This window comes from Glandiceps talaboti, chromosome 16 (genome assembly GCF_964340395.1).
Source record: "Glandiceps talaboti chromosome 16, keGlaTala1.1, whole genome shotgun sequence".
Lineage (NCBI taxonomy): Eukaryota > Metazoa > Hemichordata > Enteropneusta > Spengelidae > Glandiceps > Glandiceps talaboti.
The window spans coordinates 11,137,969-11,162,383 of record NC_135564.1 but is presented as its reverse complement, the minus strand read 5'-3'; the positions used below and the strand labels follow the sequence as shown (position 1 = coordinate 11,162,383).

At 37.8% G+C, this 24,415-nt stretch overlaps 1 protein-coding gene across 4 annotated transcripts in view; it reads right to left on the bottom strand.

Moving 5' to 3' along the window:
* Positions 1 to 3,203: 3,203 nt before the first annotated feature.
* LOC144447393 (bromodomain adjacent to zinc finger domain protein 2B-like) overlaps positions 3,204 to 24,415 on the bottom strand; it is an 81,937-nt gene continuing 60,725 nt past the window's right edge. For 2 of the 4 annotated variants that reach the window (XM_078137402.1, XM_078137404.1), the window contains 18 exons: positions 21,071 to 21,115; positions 16,677 to 16,742; positions 16,262 to 16,402; positions 15,521 to 15,632; positions 13,585 to 13,730; positions 13,004 to 13,111; positions 12,359 to 12,543; positions 11,696 to 11,987; positions 9,983 to 11,093; positions 9,323 to 9,481; positions 8,070 to 8,415; positions 7,762 to 7,824; positions 7,081 to 7,216; positions 6,533 to 6,679; positions 6,230 to 6,339; positions 5,673 to 5,885; positions 4,620 to 4,763; positions 3,204 to 4,114 (listed from right to left, as the gene is read on the bottom strand). In XM_078137402.1, the coding sequence (XP_077993528.1) occupies positions 3,961 to 4,114; positions 4,620 to 4,763; positions 5,673 to 5,885; positions 6,230 to 6,339; positions 6,533 to 6,679; positions 7,081 to 7,216; positions 7,762 to 7,824; positions 8,070 to 8,415; positions 9,323 to 9,481; positions 9,983 to 11,093; positions 11,696 to 11,987; positions 12,359 to 12,543; positions 13,004 to 13,111; positions 13,585 to 13,730; positions 15,521 to 15,632; positions 16,262 to 16,402; positions 16,677 to 16,742; positions 21,071 to 21,115 (3,678 nt within the window). In that variant the 3' untranslated portion in view covers positions 3,204 to 3,960. Of the gene's footprint in view, positions 4,115 to 4,619; positions 4,764 to 5,672; positions 5,886 to 6,229; positions 6,340 to 6,532; positions 6,680 to 7,080; positions 7,217 to 7,761; positions 7,825 to 8,069; positions 8,416 to 9,322; positions 9,482 to 9,982; positions 11,094 to 11,695; positions 11,988 to 12,358; positions 12,544 to 13,003; positions 13,112 to 13,584; positions 13,731 to 15,520; positions 15,633 to 16,261; positions 16,403 to 16,676; positions 16,753 to 19,148; positions 19,181 to 21,070; positions 21,116 to 21,587; positions 21,654 to 24,415 lie in introns of all 4 variants that reach the window. The other 2 variants (XM_078137401.1, XM_078137403.1) reach the window with 2 other exon arrangements.

Below are 24,415 nucleotides of genomic sequence, written 5' to 3'. Positions count from 1 at the left end.
TATGTATGTATGTATGTATGTATTGTATGTGTATGTATCTATGTATGCATGTATGTATGTATGTATGTATGTATGCATGTATGCATGTATGTATGTATGTATGTATGTATGTATTGTATGTATGTATGTGTTGTATGTGTATGTATGTATGTATGTATGTGTGTGTATGTATGTATGTATGTATGTATGTAGTGAGTGTATGTATGTATCTATGTAGTATAGTAATAGTATGTGTGTGTATGTATGTGTGCATGTATATGTGTCTGGAAATGTCTTAAAGTCAAAATCCACTGGACCAATTGCCTTGGTATGTGGTGGGAACACTACTTTTGGTGTCTAGTTGGGAAATTGTTCAAATCAAAATATTACAGTATAGGTGTGTAATTTGGGGCAAAAAAATGTGATTGGTTAATAAAAATAAAAATTTAAACTCAAAACACGACTGGGAAGATTGGCCTGAAATTTAGCGAGATGTTCTTTAGGATGTGTACATGAAGAATAGTTCATCACATGATTCCATCAGTGATATGCACATTAGGTCTGCCAGAGGGGGCTATGAAACAGAGGCTCACCACAGCCCAACCCACTGTGAATACAGTCATCTCGTAGTTACTCATGTTATAACATGATAAGTTGTAACACTAGCGGATACTACATACATATCACTAGATCAAAGAAATGACGACACGTTACCGGACTCTGTGTGTATCTTTACATTTATTGTGAAAATCACCAAGATAGAAGATAGTTTATACAAGGTACTGCAGTTTGTTGACCTGGAAATACCATAGAAAGTGAAAGGAACTCTATTTCTTCATTTCATATTAAAAATGATAACTACATATATGCACTGCTGCAAAGGCAGTCACAAAGTTGTTCTAGTACAAATAAATGTCTGTTAGCAATCAAAAGTAACTAACTGACGGAGTGAGTGAATGAGAGACTGAGTGAGAAATACAATTCACGAACTTCGGAAATAAATACATATATTACGCATATATTACGCATACATTAAGTCCTTGTGAGACAAACCTGAGAAATAATCATTTTTGGTGATGATGTCACCTTTTTTTTTTAAATCTCCAAACTGTTGATAAGTTGGAAAAATACACAGAAGGGTTTAAACACAGGGAAAGCCAAATTGAAGATAAGCATATAGAAAAATATTTCAAACAGACCCCCCCCCCCCACCCCCACTTCTTATTTGTATGGTGACCACAGTCACTATGGAAATAGTCATGTGATGTTGGCCCTGGAATCAGCATTTGGTAATAACAGTACTTTGTTTGAATGAGTCTTTGGCCCTGGAATCAGCATATAATATTACACCTTGGTACAGTAATTCAGAGGAAAGTTTCTTCCTTTTTAAAATTTTTTTGCACAATATTTCACCAAATAGTTGCAAAGAAATCATACATTTCTTCTGAAATAGCTTAAATATGCAGAATTACATGATATGCAATAGTTTATGATATAATAGAATGATGACCAATGGTTCTTTGTTTCTTCCCAATTCATGGCATTGTTGGCTGTATAAGTCAACATCTTGGATTGTGTGTTTCATTGCGCATAACTAATTTCCATAGAACCACACTGGGTTCTATAAAATTACTGACTTCATTATTACCCGTATTGTCCTCTATAAATTTGGCTTGAATGGCAGCAATTTCTAACATCTGACTTTCCTATAAACAACGTCCTCTAACAACCAATAATTGTACTTCATTATGTCACAAGAGGGCGCTATTTACTGCACCGATTTGCAAAAAACAGCCCTCAGACAAAATACTAGTGTACTTTCTGCTGCCACTAGCTGGCAGTATTTACTTAGTGGTGTTATGCAACAAATGTTGCCCTCTACCAACCGCAAGTGCAGTTCATTACATCACCAGGGAGTTGCTATGGAATCTGGTCCCCCCCCCACCCCCCCCCCCACCCCCCCACCCGAAATGGCACATCAAGCCACAAGTGTGCAGGTATGCCATGTTGTCACTAGGGGGCGCTATTTACTTGATTTGATACTAGACTGAAATTGAGTTTATGCATGGACCCTAGAGTGTCCAGGGTCTATTGTTAATGAAGATACTTTTGTACCAATGGTGTAATATTAGAATGATTCTTGGACAATCTGGTCAAAAAAAGCCTGGCAGTTCCACAAATTGGCAGTTCAATAACAGTTATGGTAAATAGTAAGTGAGTGACTGCATCTTTAAAAAAACTTGAAAAGACAGACTAGCAAAACAACACAAAGAATAGAACTAATGCAACTGTACACAAAATACAGCACCTAAAAATTGCACAAACATCTCATTTTCTAAAACGACAGACAGACAAATCTAAAAAAAAAAAAAAAAGTGAAAAGTACAAGTAGAATCAGAAATTTTTGATACAACAGCCGGTGTATTAACACAATTCGGTGCCCTCGAAATCCACGCTATGGCACAACGGACATAATACAAAAAACACATTGCCATCTTCTCTCCATTTTTTTTTTGGTATTTCAGACATTTCATTGCTATAAAAAAAAAACTGTCAAGACATACTGAAAATTCGAGTACAAAAAAAGGACACATGCAACTGACAATATACCGAATGAATGGACTCAAAAGGCACATTTGACATGATGGTTCAAATTGGCAAAAAATACATCAATGGGAACAAATTCACAGGAAATTTATAAATAGAAATTACATGGAAATATTTTAATACAGAGTATGATAACCATTTTGGTCAATAATTACATCGCTAGATCACTATTTATCTACTTTGTGATGGACTGCGTGGCAAGTCACAAACTCACAACAAATAATGCCCAACTTCATTTGTATGGGTTTTTTTGTTCAAATACCATCTCACTCCCCCATCCCCACCCACCCTACCCACCCACCCCCACCCATCAGTATACACAATTTACACACATGTTTGATCAATCATGTGTTTCACTCTCTGTTTATAAGACAGGGTCATATTTTTTACAGATATGCAATGGAACAGTCTCAAAAAATCGCGATGCCATCTACTGTAGATACATCGACCTGAGAAGTGTACAAACGAGGCTATGTTCACCAAGGATCTTAAACCAGACTATGGTCTCCAAATATCCCTACTTACACAAATACACAAATTGCACTTAGACTAATATGCAAATTGGCTCAATGTTATGCAAATTAGTCAAGTTTCCTTGACAACAGATTGGAAGTGCGTAAGTTCTCGCCTGCTCAGTCTGCCTCAGCTAGCTAGCTACAAAGAATATATAAATAATGCTGAATTTTCTGCCTATGATAAACTCTGTTTTCTGAAGGAATTTTCACCTCCCCATAACATTGATATGAAAACATAAGTGGGTTCCCAACTCGGTAACTATACACCCCTTTTTTGACAGCACACACAGCATGTCAATTTCGATGTCTATTTCGACATTAATGAGTTCTAGACTTGCCAAGCAGTCCAGTCCCTGTACGTTCTGCATACATCCCACCCTATATGCGTCACCTGGCACTACATGTAAAAAACCTCGGAATTAAATACGCTGTCCTCGCCACTCTACAGCACAGTATATACAGCATCCACATACACACACATCCTGACATCCCTTGCACAGCAAGCAACTACTTGACAATCTAAATGCAAGTCTGCATGTACCCACCCCTTCTACTGTACTTTGCGATTGGTCCCTTAGCAGCAAAAGTTAGGACACCCACAGTTCATATATACAATCTATTGCCCAAATGCATCCTAATGCAGTACACAACGGAATTCATTTTCTACAAAATTTAGACAAGAGAACATCAAAGAAACCAATCAAAAATACAAAGAGTGGATCTTTGGCATCTATTTGAAATGCAAATGAGATCTAGCCATTGTAATTAAAACATCAGTTCTAGCCATTGTTCGTTTCTTGTCAATAAAGCTCAGCCCGCATTATTTTCAATTCTTATATAGTACAGCTATGTTGTCTGTTTAGTCTTCACCACACAGCTCTGACCAGCGTCTTTCAAAGAATCGCCTCATGGCATGCCCAGCTCGACCGACATCTGAATCGTCTTCGTTAAATATCTCACAGTTACTGAACACAAGACGTGCATCAGCTCCAAACTCTTCTCTACCACGGTATCTAGATTTGGGGGGAAAAAATAAATGATTTAAACAATCAGCTGATCATACCACCACCTAGTGGGTCAAATGTAACTGTGAAATTTTGTCATTTTGATGAGGATGGGTGACCAAGACAGATTATACTGCCACCTGGTGGTCAGATGTAACCATGGAATTTTGTCATCTGATGAGGATCTTCGACCAAAACAGATCAAAACTTCAATGCTAAAAAAACTACAAATTGCTTGTGCTTCATGACCTGTATAAAGTAATTTGATACCACCAAACTGAACATTTTTGGTTATAAAATTAACACCACTTAGGTTAAGATAGAAATGTATCATATTGTACTCAGTAAAACAGGGGTTAATGGGATGTTTGATATGAGTGGAGGAAAATGGACGTACTAAGGCACCAGTGCTCACTGTGCATCTCTGAGCTTACACCTCATTGTATGGAAGTCCATATTTGATCTGAGTGCGTGTGTGTGTGTGTGTGGGGGGGGGGGTGACTAAAATACTCACTGTGCATCTCTGAGTTTACATTTCATTGTGTGGAAGTCCATAGGGTGTTTGATGACCTTCTTGTATGTTGAAAATTGCTTTGTGTCGACTGGAACAAGGAATGGCCAGCCATCATCGTGTTTCTCCATTTCAGCCAATATTGACCTAAAGAATACATCAATTCTAATGTTTAGGTTACAACTGTGTTACAAAAATACCCATCACTGGTAAAGTCTGATTTACTCACAGACAAGCTGGTATACTTAAGTGCAGCAAACTGAATCACTAATCAACATATTATGGGTCTGGATCAAGATATATATTAGTTACAGCAAAAAGCATTAATGCGGTCAGGTTTTATGGATAAGAGCAAGTAACATCAAAATAGAGGGAGGGGTTGACTGATGTGTGAGGGCGTCCCACCATAGCATACTTTACAGTCTAGCCCCTTAACTAACCTTTATCTGTTGATCAATTGATCAATTCACAAGACCACTTAGGTAACATGTATCTGTCTACCTGTAAGACCACTTAGGTAACCTTTTTCTATCAATTTACAAGACCACTTAGGTAACCCTTTTCTATCAATTTACAAGACCACTTAGGTAACCTTTTTCTATCAATTTACAAGACCACTTAGGTAACCCTTTTCTATCAATTTACAAGACCACTTAGGTAACCTTTTGCTATCAATTTACAAGACCACTTAGGTAACCTTTTTCTATCAATTTACAAGACCACTTAGGTAACCTTTTGCTATCAATTTACAAGACCACTAAGGTAACCTTTTTCTATCAATTTACAAGACCACTTAGGTAACCTTTTTTTATCGATTTACAAGACCACTTTAGCTACATTTTTTTTTGGGGGGGGACCATTCATCTACCATGACAAGATACTTCATGAAAAATATCCAAAAGATATTGTTAAAGAAATGGGCTCAGTAGTCCTCATAAACTTTCAAACCCCTGTACAGGTATCAGCACTAGTGAGACTCTGAGAGGTAATACTCACTGATAAGAATCCACATAATTTTAAAGAAAAAAACGATGTCTTTAAAACAAATGACATTACCTGCATGGAGCCATGTCTTTGGATGATTGTTTTCTATTCACTTTGTCTTCCTTAAACTTTTCCATCCAATCCGTAGATTCTTTGCTGCTGTCACCATTCCCTGAGCTGGACAATTCTTTGCTTTCCTTTATTTTCTGTTTCTTGCCTTTGCCTCTTGAGTTTTTGTTTTTCTGTTTTTGACACCACTGACATAACCACTTTCCCCTTGGTATCCTGAGAAAATAATCAAAATAATCAAGTTTAATATTTCAACTACTTTATATACAATGAGTAACACTGAAGTAAAGCACTTTCTCTATGTGCTACACTCATTTATAGCATTCATATTACAACTAGTAACACTGAAGTAAAGCACTTTCTCTATGTGTTACACTCATTTATAGCATTCATATTACAATGAGTAACACTGAAGTAAAGCACTTTCTCTATGCGCTACACTCATTTATAGCATTCACATCAAATATTAGTTTCTGCGTGGTTGTATCAAACAGAGCTAGTGAACACTAACATGAAAGGAGCAGTACCTCCGAGATGACTTAATAAAAACTGATACTTACTTAGGTAAAGGTGGGTCCAAACAGTCTGGATGATACGCTCTAGGACAATTATCACATCTAATCAGTTTACCTTTATCACGACACATCACACATATACATTCACCTGTAGCCTGTAAACAAATCATAAAGAACACACAAGTCAGATGAGAAGTATTTCAAGTCAACTATACTAGATATTCTGAGTATCAGAGTTCATCTTGTACTTATGATAAGTGTTGATCTGACTGGCTGACTGCTTGCTTGATTGATTGATTGATTGATTGATTAATCGATCGATCAAATGATCGATCTAGAAAGGCTTACCTTATAAATACACTCATAACAATACCAATCACCGTCAGGTATACTGGACATCTTGGGTTTAAAACAGTAAGTGTGGAAGCCTTTATCACAGCCATCACACAGCAATAGTAACTCCTCGTTGTCTCCCTTACGACAAAATTGACAGAACTACAAAACAAGAAGTAGATAAAATCACATTATTACAACAAACCATCCAAAATTAAGTGATCTGACAAATAGTAGAATTGATAATGCCAAATTTTGCCATGAAAAAAATGGAAAATATATCATGATTTTTTCAAAGGAGGTTATTGTACAAAACCATCATGGCCCTCACTTCTGGTCAACAAGGTGTTTTTGAACAGCACTCCTAGTGGCAAAAATGTACAATCTTTTGTCTTTTCAATAACTGGACTCGGGCGTATTACTTGTCTTGGTTTAATACTAGCCCATAGATTTGGTTATCTGACTTGACATACTGGCATGACAGTATAGAGGGATTTTCAAGCCAGCTAGCCAAGTCTCCCGGCTAGCCTAATACATCCATTCCAACAAAGTCGTACACTTACCACTTTCATGATTGACTTCTCCCATGCTATAGAATTCTCCAGTAGTTCCAGACACATTCTAAGTTGTGATGAATTAGTGGCTGACTTGACAGCACCTCTCCACATAGCTAGACCCTTTGCAATGTCTTCATTTGGGCTGTTATTGGGAAGTAAAAATATCAATATACATGAATACGCTAAGTTTCCAATATGGTTATCATTATGTCTTTATTAATCAAACAGGTTTACTGAGAGTGGTGTGCAGGCAGGCACAGCTTTACTATCTAACCTTGCACACTAGTGACTGAATTTACCAGTTTTACCTTGGTGGACATTTCTACCGTGTTTTGGTGGAGTATTTTTAACCACCTAAATTTGGTATCGCTAACAAACATGGCAAACAAATACACACTATAAATGATGGTTATAGTGGGTGATACTTGAAATGGAAAGATTTCAAAGGAGAAACTTGATGTATCCCTACATTATTTGCTGTCTGTCAGTCTGTTTGTGTCTCTTGTCTATGACTGTCTCTCTCTCTCTCACTCTATGCATGTATCTGTCTGTCTGTCTGTCTGTCTGTCTGTCTATTGCTCTGTATCTGTCTGGCTGCCTGTCTCAATCACTCCCCTCCCTTCCTTCTTTCCATTGCCCCTCTCTCTCACCCTCCCTCATAACTTTATCTACATGAATGATTTTTACCTTGATGGTCTTTCATCTGGATGCTGGCCTTTACCCATCTTCTCAATATTGATCTGAACATTACTAGAAAATGAAAAAAATGTACAGCTATGTTCAGTATAGTGTTAACTACTAAAGTACTTCTTATACACAGAAATACATTGTAAGTTGTGCATCAAAGACAACTGTGAACTTTGGAAAACATTTTGACAGAATTCCTGAAAACTACACTTTCTTGCACTTGCAGGACTTCTCACTCGAACACTTCCCTGAACCATGTCAGTCACCCTACTTCAAAGCACATTACAATACAGTACATCATAACTTACCTCTTACTGAGGGGAGCCTTCAGGTACCTCCTTTCAACAGACTTCTCCAATGATGCCAGCCTGTCTTTAATCATATCTAATGAATTAATACCAGCTTTCTCTGCACTCTCTAGACTCTCCATAACATCATCTGTTGAGGCTTTGAACTTTGGCTTCCAACCTTTGACCTGCATACTAGAACTAAACACCTTGTCCTCTAAGGCTTCAACGTCTTCAAGTACACTTTTATGGACTTCAAACGTCACTTGCGGTGACCACTCGTAACTATCAAATTTAATCTCATTTTCTGTACTGTCTTCATTCTCATTTTCATTCTCATTTTCTTCATCTTCATCAATCTTGAAGTCTGAAAATACACAGAACAGAAGATGATAATTCATTCACTTATTCATTACACTTTACTTAAAGACAGTAGATCAGTAGGCCTTTCCAAAATTTGCCATGGTGGCGCTCTACTTCCTGTCTGTGTGTACCTTGGGGGTATACATGGTATAGGTTACTTGGTTAATCATAGAGCACTGCTGCTTTCCTCGACGTCTGAACACTGCGAAAAACATCCCTGATTTACACTTCTACAGAATACCAAGGGACAAAACTCTTGAAAAACGGTATGATGAGTTGATGATACCCCCAATTTGAGTGAGGGCACTGTATTCTCAATTTCTGTTTGCAGTCTGGAATGGCCTGTTGGCCGAAGCAATCTTCCCTAGGGTACTATAATGATGAAATAATGGTATTCTCACAGAATTGTGCCCATATGAAAAGTAGAAAGTTACACAATTGCGCATTAAAATATACTGCAGTGCAAATCTCTCTGCATATGTACATGAAGCCCTCAGGTTTAAAACCAAAAGTGCGATAAAAGTGTTATGTTGAACTTCTGGTTCACATTATTTCTATGGGCTTTGTGCACATAGAGTAAGAATTACAAAATGTATATTTGTCATAAAAAAAAAAAAAAAACACCAACAGAAAATGATGATATACAGAAAGTGTTGAAACTGAAACTACAGCGGAAAAGAAAAAAAAAGACTTTATTGAAGATTCAGCCCAGGAGGGTTGAGCTGTACTTTTCAACCACAAAAAAGATATGTAATGGTGTGATACAGCACACAGAACATTTCTCAATGTACGTACATACATGTATTATACAATACAGTGTGTGTGTGTGTGTGTGTGGTGGGGGGGGGGGGGGGGGGGGGGTTTAAAACTATTACCAGAAGAGGTGTTGTACAGTGTTTAAAAATACTTACACTCACTACCCTTCTTGCTACATGCTGTACAGGCAAAGTCAGCATATTTGAGTAAATTCTTTTGTAGTATTCTTTCTCTGATGCCTCTTGGATGAAGTACTCTTGTTACATTCTTAATAGTCTCTGAATCAGTAACATGCCACCAGCCATACTTCATATCTGTTCAAATCAAATCATTATTAATTATGATTATGATTATTATGATTATTATTATATGTGTATTCATAATTATCTAATAGTTGAGTTTCTCCCTGGATAACGCAATGAATAAATACATTTTGTTCAACGTAAGTAGTTTTTTTCGGCAATTACCACAACTGTAATTCACACTGTAACAAGCCAAATACAAACAACATTATAACAATTGAAATCAACTTTACAACAATTGTTATCAACATTATAACAATTGAAATCAACATTGAAAAAATTGACATTATGACAATCGAAATCGACATTGCAACAATTGAAATCAACATTGCAACAATTGTAATTGACATTATGACAATCAAAATCGACACTGTAACAATTGAAATCAACATTGTAACAATGAAATCAACTTTACAACAATTGTAACTGACATTGTAACAAATCGAAATCAACATTGCAACAATTGCATCGACATATCATATCACCCACATCACCCACTGTCACAAAACTTACCCTCCGGTATGGGAGCAGCTTCCTTATCTTCACGCTCAGCTAGCATTGCTTTCATATTTTGGATAGCTTCATGGTGTGCATGAACATGCAGCTGGTCCTCGTCTGGTCTGTGTATACCCTGAGAAGTACTGTTAGTCTGTAGGAGTGAATTTGGCAGTCCGTACGCTGACATTGGAATAAATGTATGTCCTAATCCGGGGAATGCTAACGTAGGAGAAGGCATTCCAGGCATTGCAGAAAACGCTGCTCCGGGAATGTGGAATGCACTGACACCAAATGCAGGCAAAGGCAGGTCTTGCATAGATTTAGTAGGAGTGGTATGTATTCTTGTTAGTGAACTTTCATCGCAAGGCATTCTGGGTAGGATACTAAACCAAGGCTTGGTGCCGTTGGGTTTGTCTATGAGGCCTTTAAGTAACTGTTCAGCGGACACATGTCCCGCAGTCAGTGGGGACGCCATTGAAAAATGTGCATCACTCTTATGTAAGTAGTTGTCCAGTTTCACAAATCCACCGTTGACTTCGGGTGGCGTGCTTGTTGGTATTCCGCTGTTCAACCTGAAAGTTTGCAGACTGGGTGGAGTCTGAGAATGGTGTTGGCAGTGGGGTGTAGTGCTTGTCGACGTATCACTCACACTCTTGCTAGAAGTACATGATAGATCTAGGGCAGTTTCGGAGCCCTGTTTGGCTACTTGTAAAAGTTCACTCAGCCTAGAAAACGATTCTGGTTTTTGGAGGAATAAGTTCTGCTGGGGTTCTGTCTTGACAACAGCCTGAGTTTCTGACATGCTGCAAGCTGCAGTGCTTGTCGTTGCAGCAGACGTAGAAATAGCATCCTCATTTTTCACAACCACATTAGCCTCTCTTTGTACAGATGCATGTTTTTCAGTCCTATTTTTATCATCCTCCGATTCCCCTTTATCTATCCTTTCCTGGTGTCTACGTTCATTTTCCATATCTTCCGGCAGTTCGCTACTTGCCATGCCTTCCACATAGATGCCACCAGCATGTGGCAAAACCCAGTACCTCCGTCTAAACCTATCCTGGCCAAACGACATTGCACGTAACGAATGTGACGCCTCAAATAGTTTATTCCTGAACTGGCTTTGTTGCTGTAAACAAATCACACAAAAAATTACTGTAAAATGTTCACCTATGGTACAACATGAAATGCTTGCAACATCTTCAATAGTAAATTTTGGGGTTCCAAGATGCATTGTGTAAAATGGTGTCACTTGTGTTGTTACATTTTAGGCTTGTTTTGTCTTTATTACATTTGAAATAACATTTCTGTTGTACAAAGTGCAGGTGAACGACGTATCCGCCCAGGTTTAATTTCTTTTGGTAGGACTTAGCTGATAGGATCTTGGCAGCTGCAACTGTGTTTAAAGGGGGAACGCTACTCCAGGAAATACAAACATTTTCATAAACTATTACTTCTGGTGAGTCATTTCATGATTTTACATCACCTACAATTACTTGTTTTAAACCTTGTATCACATTCAATTTTCTTTTTACATACTTGACCATATTTCATCTTTTTTCATTTCTGTGTGTCCTGTTTTTAACCAATCCACTGAGTTGCAGTGAAACATTTGACTTAATATCGTCAACCATGTTTTCTTGTTAGTTCACCTGGCACAGTTATTGTTCATATTTGCGTTCTATATTTTAAAAAAAATAGACATAAAACTCATTTAAAGTTTCGACTCACCCTTGTAAGTTTTTCTATCTTTTTATCCATATCATCCACACTCATGGGTTCGGTCTCATCCTCCACATCATCAACGTTAGTTACCTCTGTCCCATCACTATCCTCATCCTTTTCATCATCGTCGTCATCATCTTCCTCCTCATCACGTTTCATCTTCTTACCCATCCCTGACATGTTACTGTTATCTCCATCCATAGTGATATCCATGGTAGTATCCATCAAGGAGTCATCGTTATTGCATGTTTTGGGTGGCATAGGACGGTTGTATTTCTTTGCCTGGACAGTTCTCATTCTGAGAAAAGAAAACACAAATGAACATGGTCAACATGTCTTGTAGTAGTTCAAAATTCAGAATTTATTTTACTTCGATAAATTGTCTGAATTACTTCATCAGCTGTATGGTTCAATGATATAGACTTGTCTGATGTTTGGCTGTAAAGTCAACATGACATTTGCTTATTTGTTTGTTTGTTTGTTTGTTTGCTTGTGTGTGTGTGTGTGTGTGTGTTTGTGTGTGTGTGTGTGTGTGTGTGTGTGTGTATGTGTTTGTATGTCATGTGTATGTGTACATGTGTGTCTGTCTGTCATTCCTTCAACAAATTCCAATTCCTAATACACAAAAAGAAAAGTTCCAAACTCTTGATAATTAGACATTAGACTTACTTCCTGAGTTTCCCCTCAATGATCCATTTATCTCTTCTAAGACTGGACATATGTTCTATACTTTTATCAATCTCCTGGGCTATTCTGCTGCTACAAACTAAATCATTAACTAGGTAGGCCAGACAGGCTGCTTTCTGTGTAGCTGACAGCGCCATGTAGGGTACCTCATGTAGTAGGTCAGATAACTGTTGATAAAACCACAATGTATGTGAGTACTGCTACTGAAAGTTAGCATAATTAGATATTATTCCCGAAAAATGTTCTTCATTCAGCGAAGAAAAATATAAGTGACCTAAGGGGCCTTGCAACTATGAGTTGCTAAATGAGTAGTAACAACCCTTAGGTCACAAGTATTTTCTGCCAGAAAAAGAAAAAAAATATTGAGAAATAATACAATCATGCATCCTTAGGCATAATTTACGAAAAATCAGGAAACATCATGTTGATCTGGAATGTTTTGACTTATACTTCCAGCACTGCAAACAAGCGAAGTAGACATGGGTTGTCATGATGTAGAACAACCAAGGTATATAATCCATATTTTCTGTTCGAAGACAATAACTTGACTTGTCCATGGTACAATAGATAACATTTAAATTCATTTACAAAACATTTAGATGGCACAGTAACACATACATGGCTTACCTCATGACTTTTGCCATTGGAATGTTCAATATAAAGCCGTAGTATTTCAGAAAAATTATCTTCATCTATATCAATATCGGCTACAGACTGGTCCAGAAGAGTTTTTTGCTGAATGAAGGAAGAATTGAGAGAACAAAGTAAACATTAGAGAACCTTGAATTCAGACACAGACAGTATAAATTGATTTTAAAAAATCCCGGAGTTTTGCACTGTAGCAATATTTCAATAACTAGAGGAGAACTAGAGTCCAGACTTACTTCTACCTTTAGTACACTTGTATTGATTACTACTTTGAAATCTTGTAAATAAGCCCTATTGCGCTTGACAGGCATTAGACCACTATGGGGATTTCTTGCAAAGGTTTCTGGGATAATCTTGGATGATGACATCATGAATACAAATACAGAGAGAGTGTCAAGAAAAAGAGCTGAGGGCAGCTGACCTGATTCTGATTCCAGACCTAAATCTGAATATGAATCTGAAACTGACTCTAAAGACAACACTGATTCATACATTCTGAATCCAAAATTAAATCTGAATGTGAATCTGAAACTGATTCTAAAGACAATACTGATACATACCTTGCCATTGTTGCCAGGGAGACCTGGATCTGTCAGAGTTAAGTTGAGTAATTGTATCACCAAGGTAACCACTTCACTATAGCTATCTTCATCGTTTAAAAGACCATCTTGTAAAGTTTCCAGAGTGGGAACATCATCTTCTAAATCTGTAAAAATAAAAATATGCTAATAATAATATAATAATTTATTTCTTATAAAAGAGCGCACTACACTGCGTCTCAGTGCGCTTTCCATAACAATACACAGACTGGAATTTTAAAATACAGATGTAACTTGAAACTATACAAAATATGTGTAATACGCTAGTAAAATAGATAAATGTTTGAATAAGAAAATGATGATAATAAAACAATGCTTACTTAAAAAGGGCGAAATTTAAGGTTGATGTAAAAAAAAAAAAAAAAAAATCTGCAAAATTCAATAAAAATGTTGTTTAAAAAAGTAAGTTTTGAGAGCGGATTTAAAATTGTCGATGGTCTTTGAATTTCTAATACCTAGTGGAAGTGAATTCCAGAGAGTGGGTGCACAGACTGAAAACGCTCTCTGACCGTAAGTTTTGTTAAAAATACCAGTGGGTCTGACTAAGAGCAGCTTTTCCGCTGAACGAAGATTTCTTGTGGGTACATATGAACTAATTATTTCTGATAAGTACAATGGTGCCATGTGATTAATTATCTTAAAAGTTATCAGCAGAGTTTTAAATTTAATTCTAGCATCAACCGGTAGCCAATGCAAGTCAATCAGTACTGGAGTGATGTGGTCCGATTTACGTTTACAGCATACAAGACGAGCGGCGGCATTCTGAAGAGATTGTAGGCGACTTAACTGACACTTAGGTATTCCATTCAATAGACTGTTACAGTAGTCGAGTCGTGATGTCACGAATGCGTGTATCAGTCTCTCTGTGCAGGTTTTATCAAGCAGCTTGCGAATCTTGCCAATCCTATATAGGGAAAAGAACCCACTTTTGCAAATTTGACTAACATAATCAGACATAGAGCCGTCATTTCGTAAATTGACACCAAGATTTCTTACGGAAGGGGATGGAACTATGTCTGATCCACCGATTTTCAGGCTTGTCAGTTGTTCAACGTCAGTTTTTAACTTTGACGAAAACTGTATAACTTCTGTCTTGTCATCATTTAGGACTAACATATTCATTTTCATCCAGGAACGGATATCATCAACACACAGTTCTACATTCGATAAAATGTCAGCTGGCCTATCACAGATGACGTAAATTCCCGAGTCATCTGCATACATGGTGTAGTTTAGGTTATATTTCGTAATGATGTCTTCTAGTGGAGCGGTGTATAATGTGAATAAGACGGGTCCGAGAACAGATTAATAGTAGAAACCTCAAAGAAATGTGTAACAAGACAAGGGAGGTGAACAAAGTCAAGAAATGGTCATTGGACAGTTTTGGCATAAAATGGAACTGCACAGAAAACCAATCAATGAATGCAGAATGCTGTGAATGGTATCTGCCATATACTGTTCAAGTAATTGTTTGCATTGTAAGGACACAAGTGACTTCAGAAAGTAACATGATAAAATGACTTTATAGGTACAGTGGATTGACCATAGTTGATGGAGGGTCTATGGATTGACACAGATTTTATCTACCCGCCAGCTTTTCTGAAAATCCTATCATACATTTTCAGGGTAACATTTACAGGGTAACACACTTGTCAAAACATTCTTAAAAAGTAGTTTTGAATTTAAAGGAGCATGTTTCAATCCTGGGTCATCACATTAGTGTTATCTTTATAAGGATTACATGGGTCGTTCTTTTCTTCTGTACCAACTTTCTCTAAAGCTCTGCGGACTCGCACCTAGATTTTAATCCAAATCTAACATGGGCCTTTAAAGTTGTCATTTTGACTTCTGTTTTCTACCACAAGGTAGATAACTATATCATACAATATAAACTTACCTAGACCCAATGATTCACCAAAGTTGTGAAGGAACTCTAAAACCATTAGACAGTCAGCAAATGCATTGTTTGGTAACTTGACACCTTTGAGTCTATCCATCGTAGGCAGTGGCTGTACATGGAAGGAATACATCACACAGGTCAAAATAATTCATCACTTATAGGAGTTTATGGTAGTCTGGAAGGTTGTCTGGAAGGGCGCCCTCACACATCAGTCAAACCCTTTCATGCCAGTGAGGGCAGAGTGACACAATATTACAGTCTAGAGTTTATGGTCACTTATAATGAAACAAGATAGCTTGAAGGGATGCATAGCAAAGCAGATTTTTGTGGCCTACACAACTTTCCATTTCTTTTTCTTGCTGGATTTATCTCAAGTTTCACACAGTGCCTGGACAACTTCTGGAAGGATTGACACATTTAATTCAACTATAAAGCCAAGTTTAAGCAGACCAAGATTCCAAAACAGACTGATCTGGATATGTAGGCTTCTGAGCCTGCATCAAGCAAAATCACCTAAATAAATTTTTTGGTCAGGAGTACAAATTCTATATCCATCAAGTGTTTTTTTATGGGTAATACAATTCATAGGTGAAATCTACCAGACCTAATTGTTTGCCTGAATAGGGTTCCCATCAAAAGTATATAGCATAAGGTAGGGAAATATATGCTCAAATTTTCTCAGCCCCCCCCCCCCACCCCCACCCCCCTCCATAAGGTGGACATTTTAATCCACTGTACCTTGATGTCCCTGAGTTTCAAATCTTCGATTGGTTTCTTTAGTTCTTTAGCCATTTGTATTTCTACTCTCTTCTGTTCTAGTTTCCGTTCTCGGTTCAACTTCTTCTCAGCTTTCTTTTCCTGTTTGATTCTTTCTTTTTCCTGTAATGTTTAAAAAGACACACAGAATAATATTGAAAACAGCCTATCACTACACAAACGTTTCCTAAAGTTTTCCCCAAAACCCCATTCTCTACACATGGAAATTTGCCATCATGGAAAGGGAATGCATGTTGGATTTCCACAAATATTTAATACAGTACCAACCACAACCCCTTCACAAATATCACGGTTTTTTTTACCAATTTCGTATTTTTTTTAACCTAATTGCCACAAGTTCCCAAAGTTGAATGATTTGAACCAGACCATTACTCACCTCAGCTTTCTTCCTGGCTTCTAAAGCTCTAACCAGCATCATATGTTGCTTTCTTCTTTCACGCTCCTGTTCCATCGAAAGTGACAAAAACAAAATCACAGGTCAGAAACTGCTATTTCAACAGATAGCTAAAACACTTTTCCTGCACCTGAAGGCAGACAGAATTTCACCCACTATCTTGAGAAAATAATACAGCACAATAAGGGTGATAAAGACTGCAGTGTTCGTACTTTGGAATCTGTTTACCAAATTGAAGGTTTCCTAACACTAGAGGGCGCTATACAGGACTTTCCATTACCACACTACTCTCTTGTACACATCTATTTCATGGACAGATGTAATTTGAAGTCTTCAACATTTCCTTGTGTGGTATCTAGTTTCTTGGCGAAGTAAAAAAGCAAGGGTACATCTGAACAACATTGGCCTAATTTGTTTCAATCTTTCTTTTTTTTTCTTCTTTTGCACTGGAAGCCACCAGCAAGCATCATATCAATCCAACTGTATGCTAGTAGTAGTATAATCTCTGAACCAACTGCTTTACAAAATGTAATATCTTGGCACAGAGTTCTAACAGGAGTTGGGATTGCCAAAGTAAATATAACACCCACTTTTCATTTCAGTCCTGATAGGTACTTTACAACAGTTTGCCAGAGACCATGAACACTTTGCTGGGGACACATATGTTTTTTATGAACGACACAACATTAGAAGTAGTAGGATATGAGATCATTATCAAACCTGACCAGTCATCCCCACTAAGTGACACAATAGCAGCACACACACACAGTCTAGTACTAAGACATACACAGAGCAACTGAAGTTTTGATGAAGCCAAACAACTTTACTCAACATCTACATCTGTGTTTACCTTTACCTGACTGTGTGTGTGTTGCTATTGTGTCACTCAGTGGGATTGATAGAGTCAGCTATGATAAGGATCTCATATCAAATTACTTCTAATGTTGCCTTGCTCTTAAAAAAACGTACATGTCCCCAGAAATGTGTTCAAATATTTGGAAAACAGCTGTAATATGGTTGAGACTGACAAGCTACGAAACCCCCCACCCCCCACCCCCACCCCACCCACATATATTACACCCAGTTTCTGTTCAGTCTTGTCATGTACCTTTACATGTACATATGAGTGAGATAGTATACTTCAGATTTCACATGTATACATGACACAACAATTTAAAATTATGCATCAACAAATCCAATACACTGTATGGAACAGAAGGGTTAATAGTAACTATACAGGGTTATACACATAATAGACACAGTACACATGACACATCACAGACACAGACACAGTACACACACACACACACTCACAATCTATTGCACAATCTATTGATAATGGCTGTACACAATGGGAAGGTCAACTATACCACAGGGTCATACACAACGCATTGAAATTAATACACACACACACACACACACAAACAGACAGAGCACACTCTACACAAAAAATGTCAGCTCTTAGCAAAAGCTGTACACTTATACACGACAATCAACTGCTTTAGCAGTCTACGATAACATGAATGTCAGTGACAGGTTTTTTTGTCACAAAAACACAAAATTTGCAATGTGCTCCCAAACAAACACTGACATAGTATGTGTAAGAAATGACACACAACGAAAAATTCACAAAAACAATCTGGGGGAAACTACACATAAACAAAGACAACAGTGCGGCCTTCCCTCGGTAAAACTAAACCAAACAGTCTACAAAACTGAACACAAAATTACTGATTTCAAAGATAATTAAAGAAGAGAATGATGGTTTTTAGAATATCAAATATCAGAAAGTTATACAGAGCATGTTGTGTCCAGTCTTAGTTTTAGGGTTAAGTACTTCTAAGAACTGTTTATAAAACCATTTTTAAAATTTTGGCATGAAAAATGATGTGTCAAAAGTAATTACTAAAAGAAGAAGATAGTCATAAATGTTGAGACATTTCACCATGGCTTTCCTACTGAACAAAGCTGCAATTTTTAATTGTATAGAAAAAGTTGGACCTTCACAGGGAAGCCCACTCCACGAAATAAAGACATTTTCATAAACTATTGGTTCTGGAGAGTCATTTCATGATTTTACATCACCTACAATTACTTGCGATTTCAGAGAAGCATCAATTTGATCTTATGCATTTATAGGGTATCTTTGCTATGGGACATTGCATCATGGGATGTCAGTGAAAATAATATATTCATGGTTGAACAATGAATATTCATGACTCCTGAGTGCTTATTCTCTTCAGTGTAAGTGACATAATGTAATGAAATCATGAAAAACTGGCCAACTTTTATAGAACAGACAAGTAACACAAGACAGCAAAGACATGAAGTTACAACGATTAAACATGTATTGGTGCAAAATACAACAAAATATTTCGATGCGAGCAGCGTTTATGTTGTGAAGACAGAAGCAGTTTTACCACCAAGGAGAAATAAGATGGAAATTCTCTTACCATGACCAACAAATGTTTTCGCCTCTCCCTCTCCTGATAGGTCACAGGCAGGAGTGAAAGGTCAAAGTTGAAAGTTCATGACAAGTTAGTTGTTTAGGTGACATTATAAAGGAGATAGGAAAAAGAGATAGAAAGGTGAAGATTAAAGAGATGATACAGCTTACACGATATGGTTTGGATACAAAGATCATGATATGGTGCTTTTAATTACAGGTGATAGCCTGCACAGTTATGTGGGTTTTTATACCAAGATTTACCACTTAAATATTAAGCTTAAAATGTGCCACAAATGTATACCATTATTCAAAACCTTGAGGCAAAAAATCTTCAAAATTGCAGTTAGCATTGCTTACTTTCGATCTAAGCGATTAATTGCACATTTTTAATTCAACCAGTTTTAATGACAATGTGTATATATCACAACCAACAATCCCACCCCATTTCATACACCCCTGCCCCCACCTCACCACCCCCATCCAAATTTCCCTCATTAACAGTTGAAGGAGTCCTTAAATCTCATATGTGACTTGAAAGTTATTTTCCACTCTACATAATGTGTGAACAGTACACTTATCACTGACATACATGAAACATAAAGACAGCATGACAGATCACACAAAACTCATGTACATTTGTGTACTTGAACCTGTAGGTGAAATAGTAAGCGTGACAAAATGTATGTCTTTATAAACATGACACTGACAATACTGTGTATACACGTACGGCTGAAACAAAACTTAGGATACTTCCTAGAAAACTTTTAGAAGGGTACTCTGAGACTGTAACACCCCCTGTTGTTGCTGGTTTTAAACCAGGATTTCGGGTCTAGTCGACTCACGTAGCTCTTACTATACTATTTTGGCATATGCTACTACCTTGGTCTATGAGAATGCAAGCATCTGCAGTGCTATTGTCAAGATGGCAGAATTTATAAATTCTACGCCAAATCCAAGCAATTTTTCTAGGGTTTTAAATTACTCCTTGTCTGTCACCAACATTCTAATAACCTTGAACTAGGCTTTACATTACTGCTTAGAATCTAACTACCATTACATACACATTTATCTAATGGTCGATACAGCCAGTGGCAGGCAGGCATTAACATAAAGAACTTGCTACAATCGCAGAAAGTAAACAACTGAATTAGATTACTAACACTTGGCACAGCATGTTAGACATACAGAAACAAGTATTTGCATTCCATCATTTGATAAGAACAGGTTTATGGGCACTTTACATAATAGCTAACATCCACAAATGAAATTCAAGTTCCCCTGGCATTTCATGTCAAAAAAGCTGCTTCATAAAGTTGTGCTCAACAAAGGACAAAATGTAATACATGTCTCCATGCTTCCAACACATGCCAAGTAATTCATTTGCTTACTCATAGGCAGTTTCCCCTCCACTGTCTATGGATTTTCTTTCCCTAGGCTCCCAAGTTCCACTTGTAAATGCTTGCCTGTCACTGGTTGTAGATTCTTAGCAATAGATCTAAAAAACTTGCTTTATCACTGCTGTCTGCTGTACTCTTTATTTTGCTGGCTATAAATTACACCAGACCAATTTCTGCTGCTATTTCCTCCTATTTTCTACTACAGTGTGCCTGTTATGTGCTGCCACTGAGGGCGCACTGCACCAGCAGCACAAAGTCGATGAGTGTTATGTGAAGTCACGTTTGATGTTGTAGGGGCAAACATCTGGAGATTTATTTTCCAACACAAATTTTCATCTTACATTTTGTTACTACTCGACCTGAATTGTGTCTTTAATTGGGTAGTGACTACATTGCCTGGTTTGTCAGAAATTGTTTTTTGTGCAAACCACAACATTGAAAGTGAAGTAGTTACACTCACAACAAGAGACTGATCGGTAAGAACTAGATGGAATTCTTTGCATAGAAGTGGAGATTGCAAATGATCTCACCTGATTCTTAAGAAGCACAGCTTGTTGCCTTCTGAGCTCTCTTTCCTACAAAGTAACAAACAAACATACATACATATCAGCAACCAGACAAACAACCATAGCAAAGACAGAGAGAAAAAGTGCTGTATGCTTGTGGCGTAAGATCAATGCATATAGAGGGGTTAGTTTTAAACATTAGTCAGTAGAACGGAGAGATCACTGTCAGTGCTAGGAAACCTACACTGCTCATCTCTATTCAACAGACGTGCAAAACTCCAAGGTTAGTGAACAGAACAGATTTATTATGTTAGTATCCTGAAGGAAGGCTCAAACTGTCCCGTAATTCTAGCTGGTTTACTAGTAATTGCGTGTATACACACCTCCCCCATGCAAACATAGAACATCAGTGTAACAATTGAAATGGTGACACCATCACATGTGACCTATGGCCTTTGACCCAGGGTGAAGGTGCATCACACCAGCCACAACCATCACTGCTATATCTGAATACCTCTCTCTCTCTCTCTTTGAAACTAACCTTGGACTTTCTAACCGTCTCCTGAAATTTGGCATTAGCAGCTGCCTCTTTCTTTTTCATACGGGCCTGTACATGCAGAACAGTAACATTATTATAATACTGTCTGGTACAACTTACACCCAACCTGACCTGACCCGACCCAACCCGAACCGACCCGACTCGACCCAAACCGGCCCACCCACCTACCTACCCGCCCATGGAAAACAACTCCATCCAATACAGCAAACTCTATGATTACCCCACCTCTAAAAACTAAAGAGAGTAGAACATAACCAACCCCAAACCCCCAACCTCACCTCCATCCACATACCCCATATAAATATGTATGACAATCATTCAACTGAAGACATACAGGGAATGCACTGATATAAAGGAGTGGTTGTACAAAACATGTGTACAGGTTTATCCAATCTGCTGCACATTCATGGTAAAGAACTTGTTTCATAAATTCCCCTTGTTTGAAAGACTACTGCTGAAATATTAATTTACCACTGTGGATATGCAATTTGTAAGTAGAATGGATTTGAAGAGTTATCAGGTCAGAAGGACTATCTACATCGCAATGACAGTCTTCTACATGCACTACATTGTATAAATATGGCAAAAGATACTGAGGTGAATTTTAGGCTGGTTACTATTGTTAATATGTATTACCTTTATGCAGAATAGACTATTGTGCACTACATAGAGACTGTACACATACTCACACACACATACATACCCACACATACACCAACATACATACACACACACTCATACTATACATACAACAAACACATTACCCACACACTAACCTCCCCCCTCCCCCCTCCCCCCCCCACACACACACATATGTATACATACATACACTAATGTGTGCAGTCACGATGATCAAACGGTTAGTGTCTGGCTTTGAATCTGCAGGTTACAGGTTCAAACCTCACCACAACCGTTTGCTGCTGAATGGCTAAAGTCCTTGGACGAGATTTGAGTCACGAGTGTGCCCAAGTCAACCCAGCTGTATAATGGGGACCTGGTAGGATAGAGGTTGGAATGTGAATACTTTAATCATATACGTTTATAGAGGCTGCAGGAGGCTGACCTCTAAAGGACTATTGTACTCTATAGGCCCATTACAGGAGTGACAATTGTAAAGCACTTTGAGTACTGTGGGAAAGTGCTATATGAAAATTAACATTACCGGTACTATTGTTATTACACACACACACACACACACACACACACACACACACACACACACACACACACACACACACACACACACACACACACACACACACACACACACACACACACACACACACACACACACACATGCATGCACAAACACACACTCAAGCATGCACACATGCATGTACACACACACACACACACACACACACACAAACACAAACACGCATGCATGCACAAACACACACTCAAGCATGCACACATGCATGTACACACACACACACACACACACACATACACACACACACACATCTCACAAGCTCTCAGAAGACTGTCAGTTGCAGCAAGTGATTGGTAAAACAAACACTGGTACAACGCTGTGACTTACCTGTCTTTTAAAATCCAACAACTGTTCTATACCTTAGTTCTTATGTACATCACGGTGTATTTACTTTTACAGCGTGTACCTTCCTAAAACTATCTTACAGTGAAATCTTACTTTCATTAGCACACTTACAAGTTTGCTGAACATTGAGTGTGTGACTGACTACTAGAAACATTGGTTACATTTACCCTGTACATTAGGTTTAGTAATAGCAAGGAGTCCACACTATAAGTCTGGTCTAATGACTCACTATATAACACTTGTTCAAGAAGTCAAGATATCTCAACATATGCACATATATTTCAAACCATCCTTCTTTCAAGGCCATAATGGTGCTGTTTAATACCTAAATATGTAACCAGTGTTCTTGTTGAGGGTGGGAAGCATGTAAAATGTACAGGAGTTCCCCAGTCATTTCACCAGGGTTTCCCTAGTATACCAATCTTTTTGTTGAGGGCAGTTAAGTAGATAAAATCTACATGAACTCTCAAGTCATTTCAACTGGGTTCCACACGAATTATGGTACTACAATGTGTAGGAACCTTTTACCGGATTTTCCCACTCCATTGCTGGGGTTCCTCAACCTTAGCAACAACACTGACAATGGTAGTTATGTTATCATTCTCAATCCTCGTCTTGGTGTCGTCATTTCAGCAGACTTTCGTCTAAACTTCTATGGTATTATAAAACCCTGATGCAAAGCTTACTGAACTTGTCTAATTCATTGAGTGACTGAAGTTGAACTACTACAGTGGCAACTGAGGTTTCGATTTCCTGAGATAGACACAAACTAAAACTATTGTTGTGAGTGGGTGATAGTGGTGCCTTTTAGGTCAGACTAAATCTTAGAGCAGCCCAGGAGTGGACTATATTTTGCAGTGTGAAGCCCCCTTGAGAGTTGCTAAAATGTATTCTGCAAGATCATGCAAGTGATAAGAAATGCCAATGTCCATGTGGCAAAAACAGTTTAGTTTTGTATCTATCTTAGTACACCAAAAACCTTTGATTGTCGCTATCGTAAGACTCACAGAGTTTGAATACGAGAACCTGATAACACAAAGTAATTCCAGTTTGCAAGACATGACATTTACACCATGTGCTGTCTCTACCTACACACTTACCACATTTCAGTGTTACAGCAAAGTTCAGAAAGACTCACCATTTCAGAGTATATTCCTCTCAGAGTTTCCCTGTATATTGGCTTTACAACCAAAATCACAACACTTCACTGTGTGTGTGTCTTTGACAGTTTCACTATGTCAGCCAAAAATCA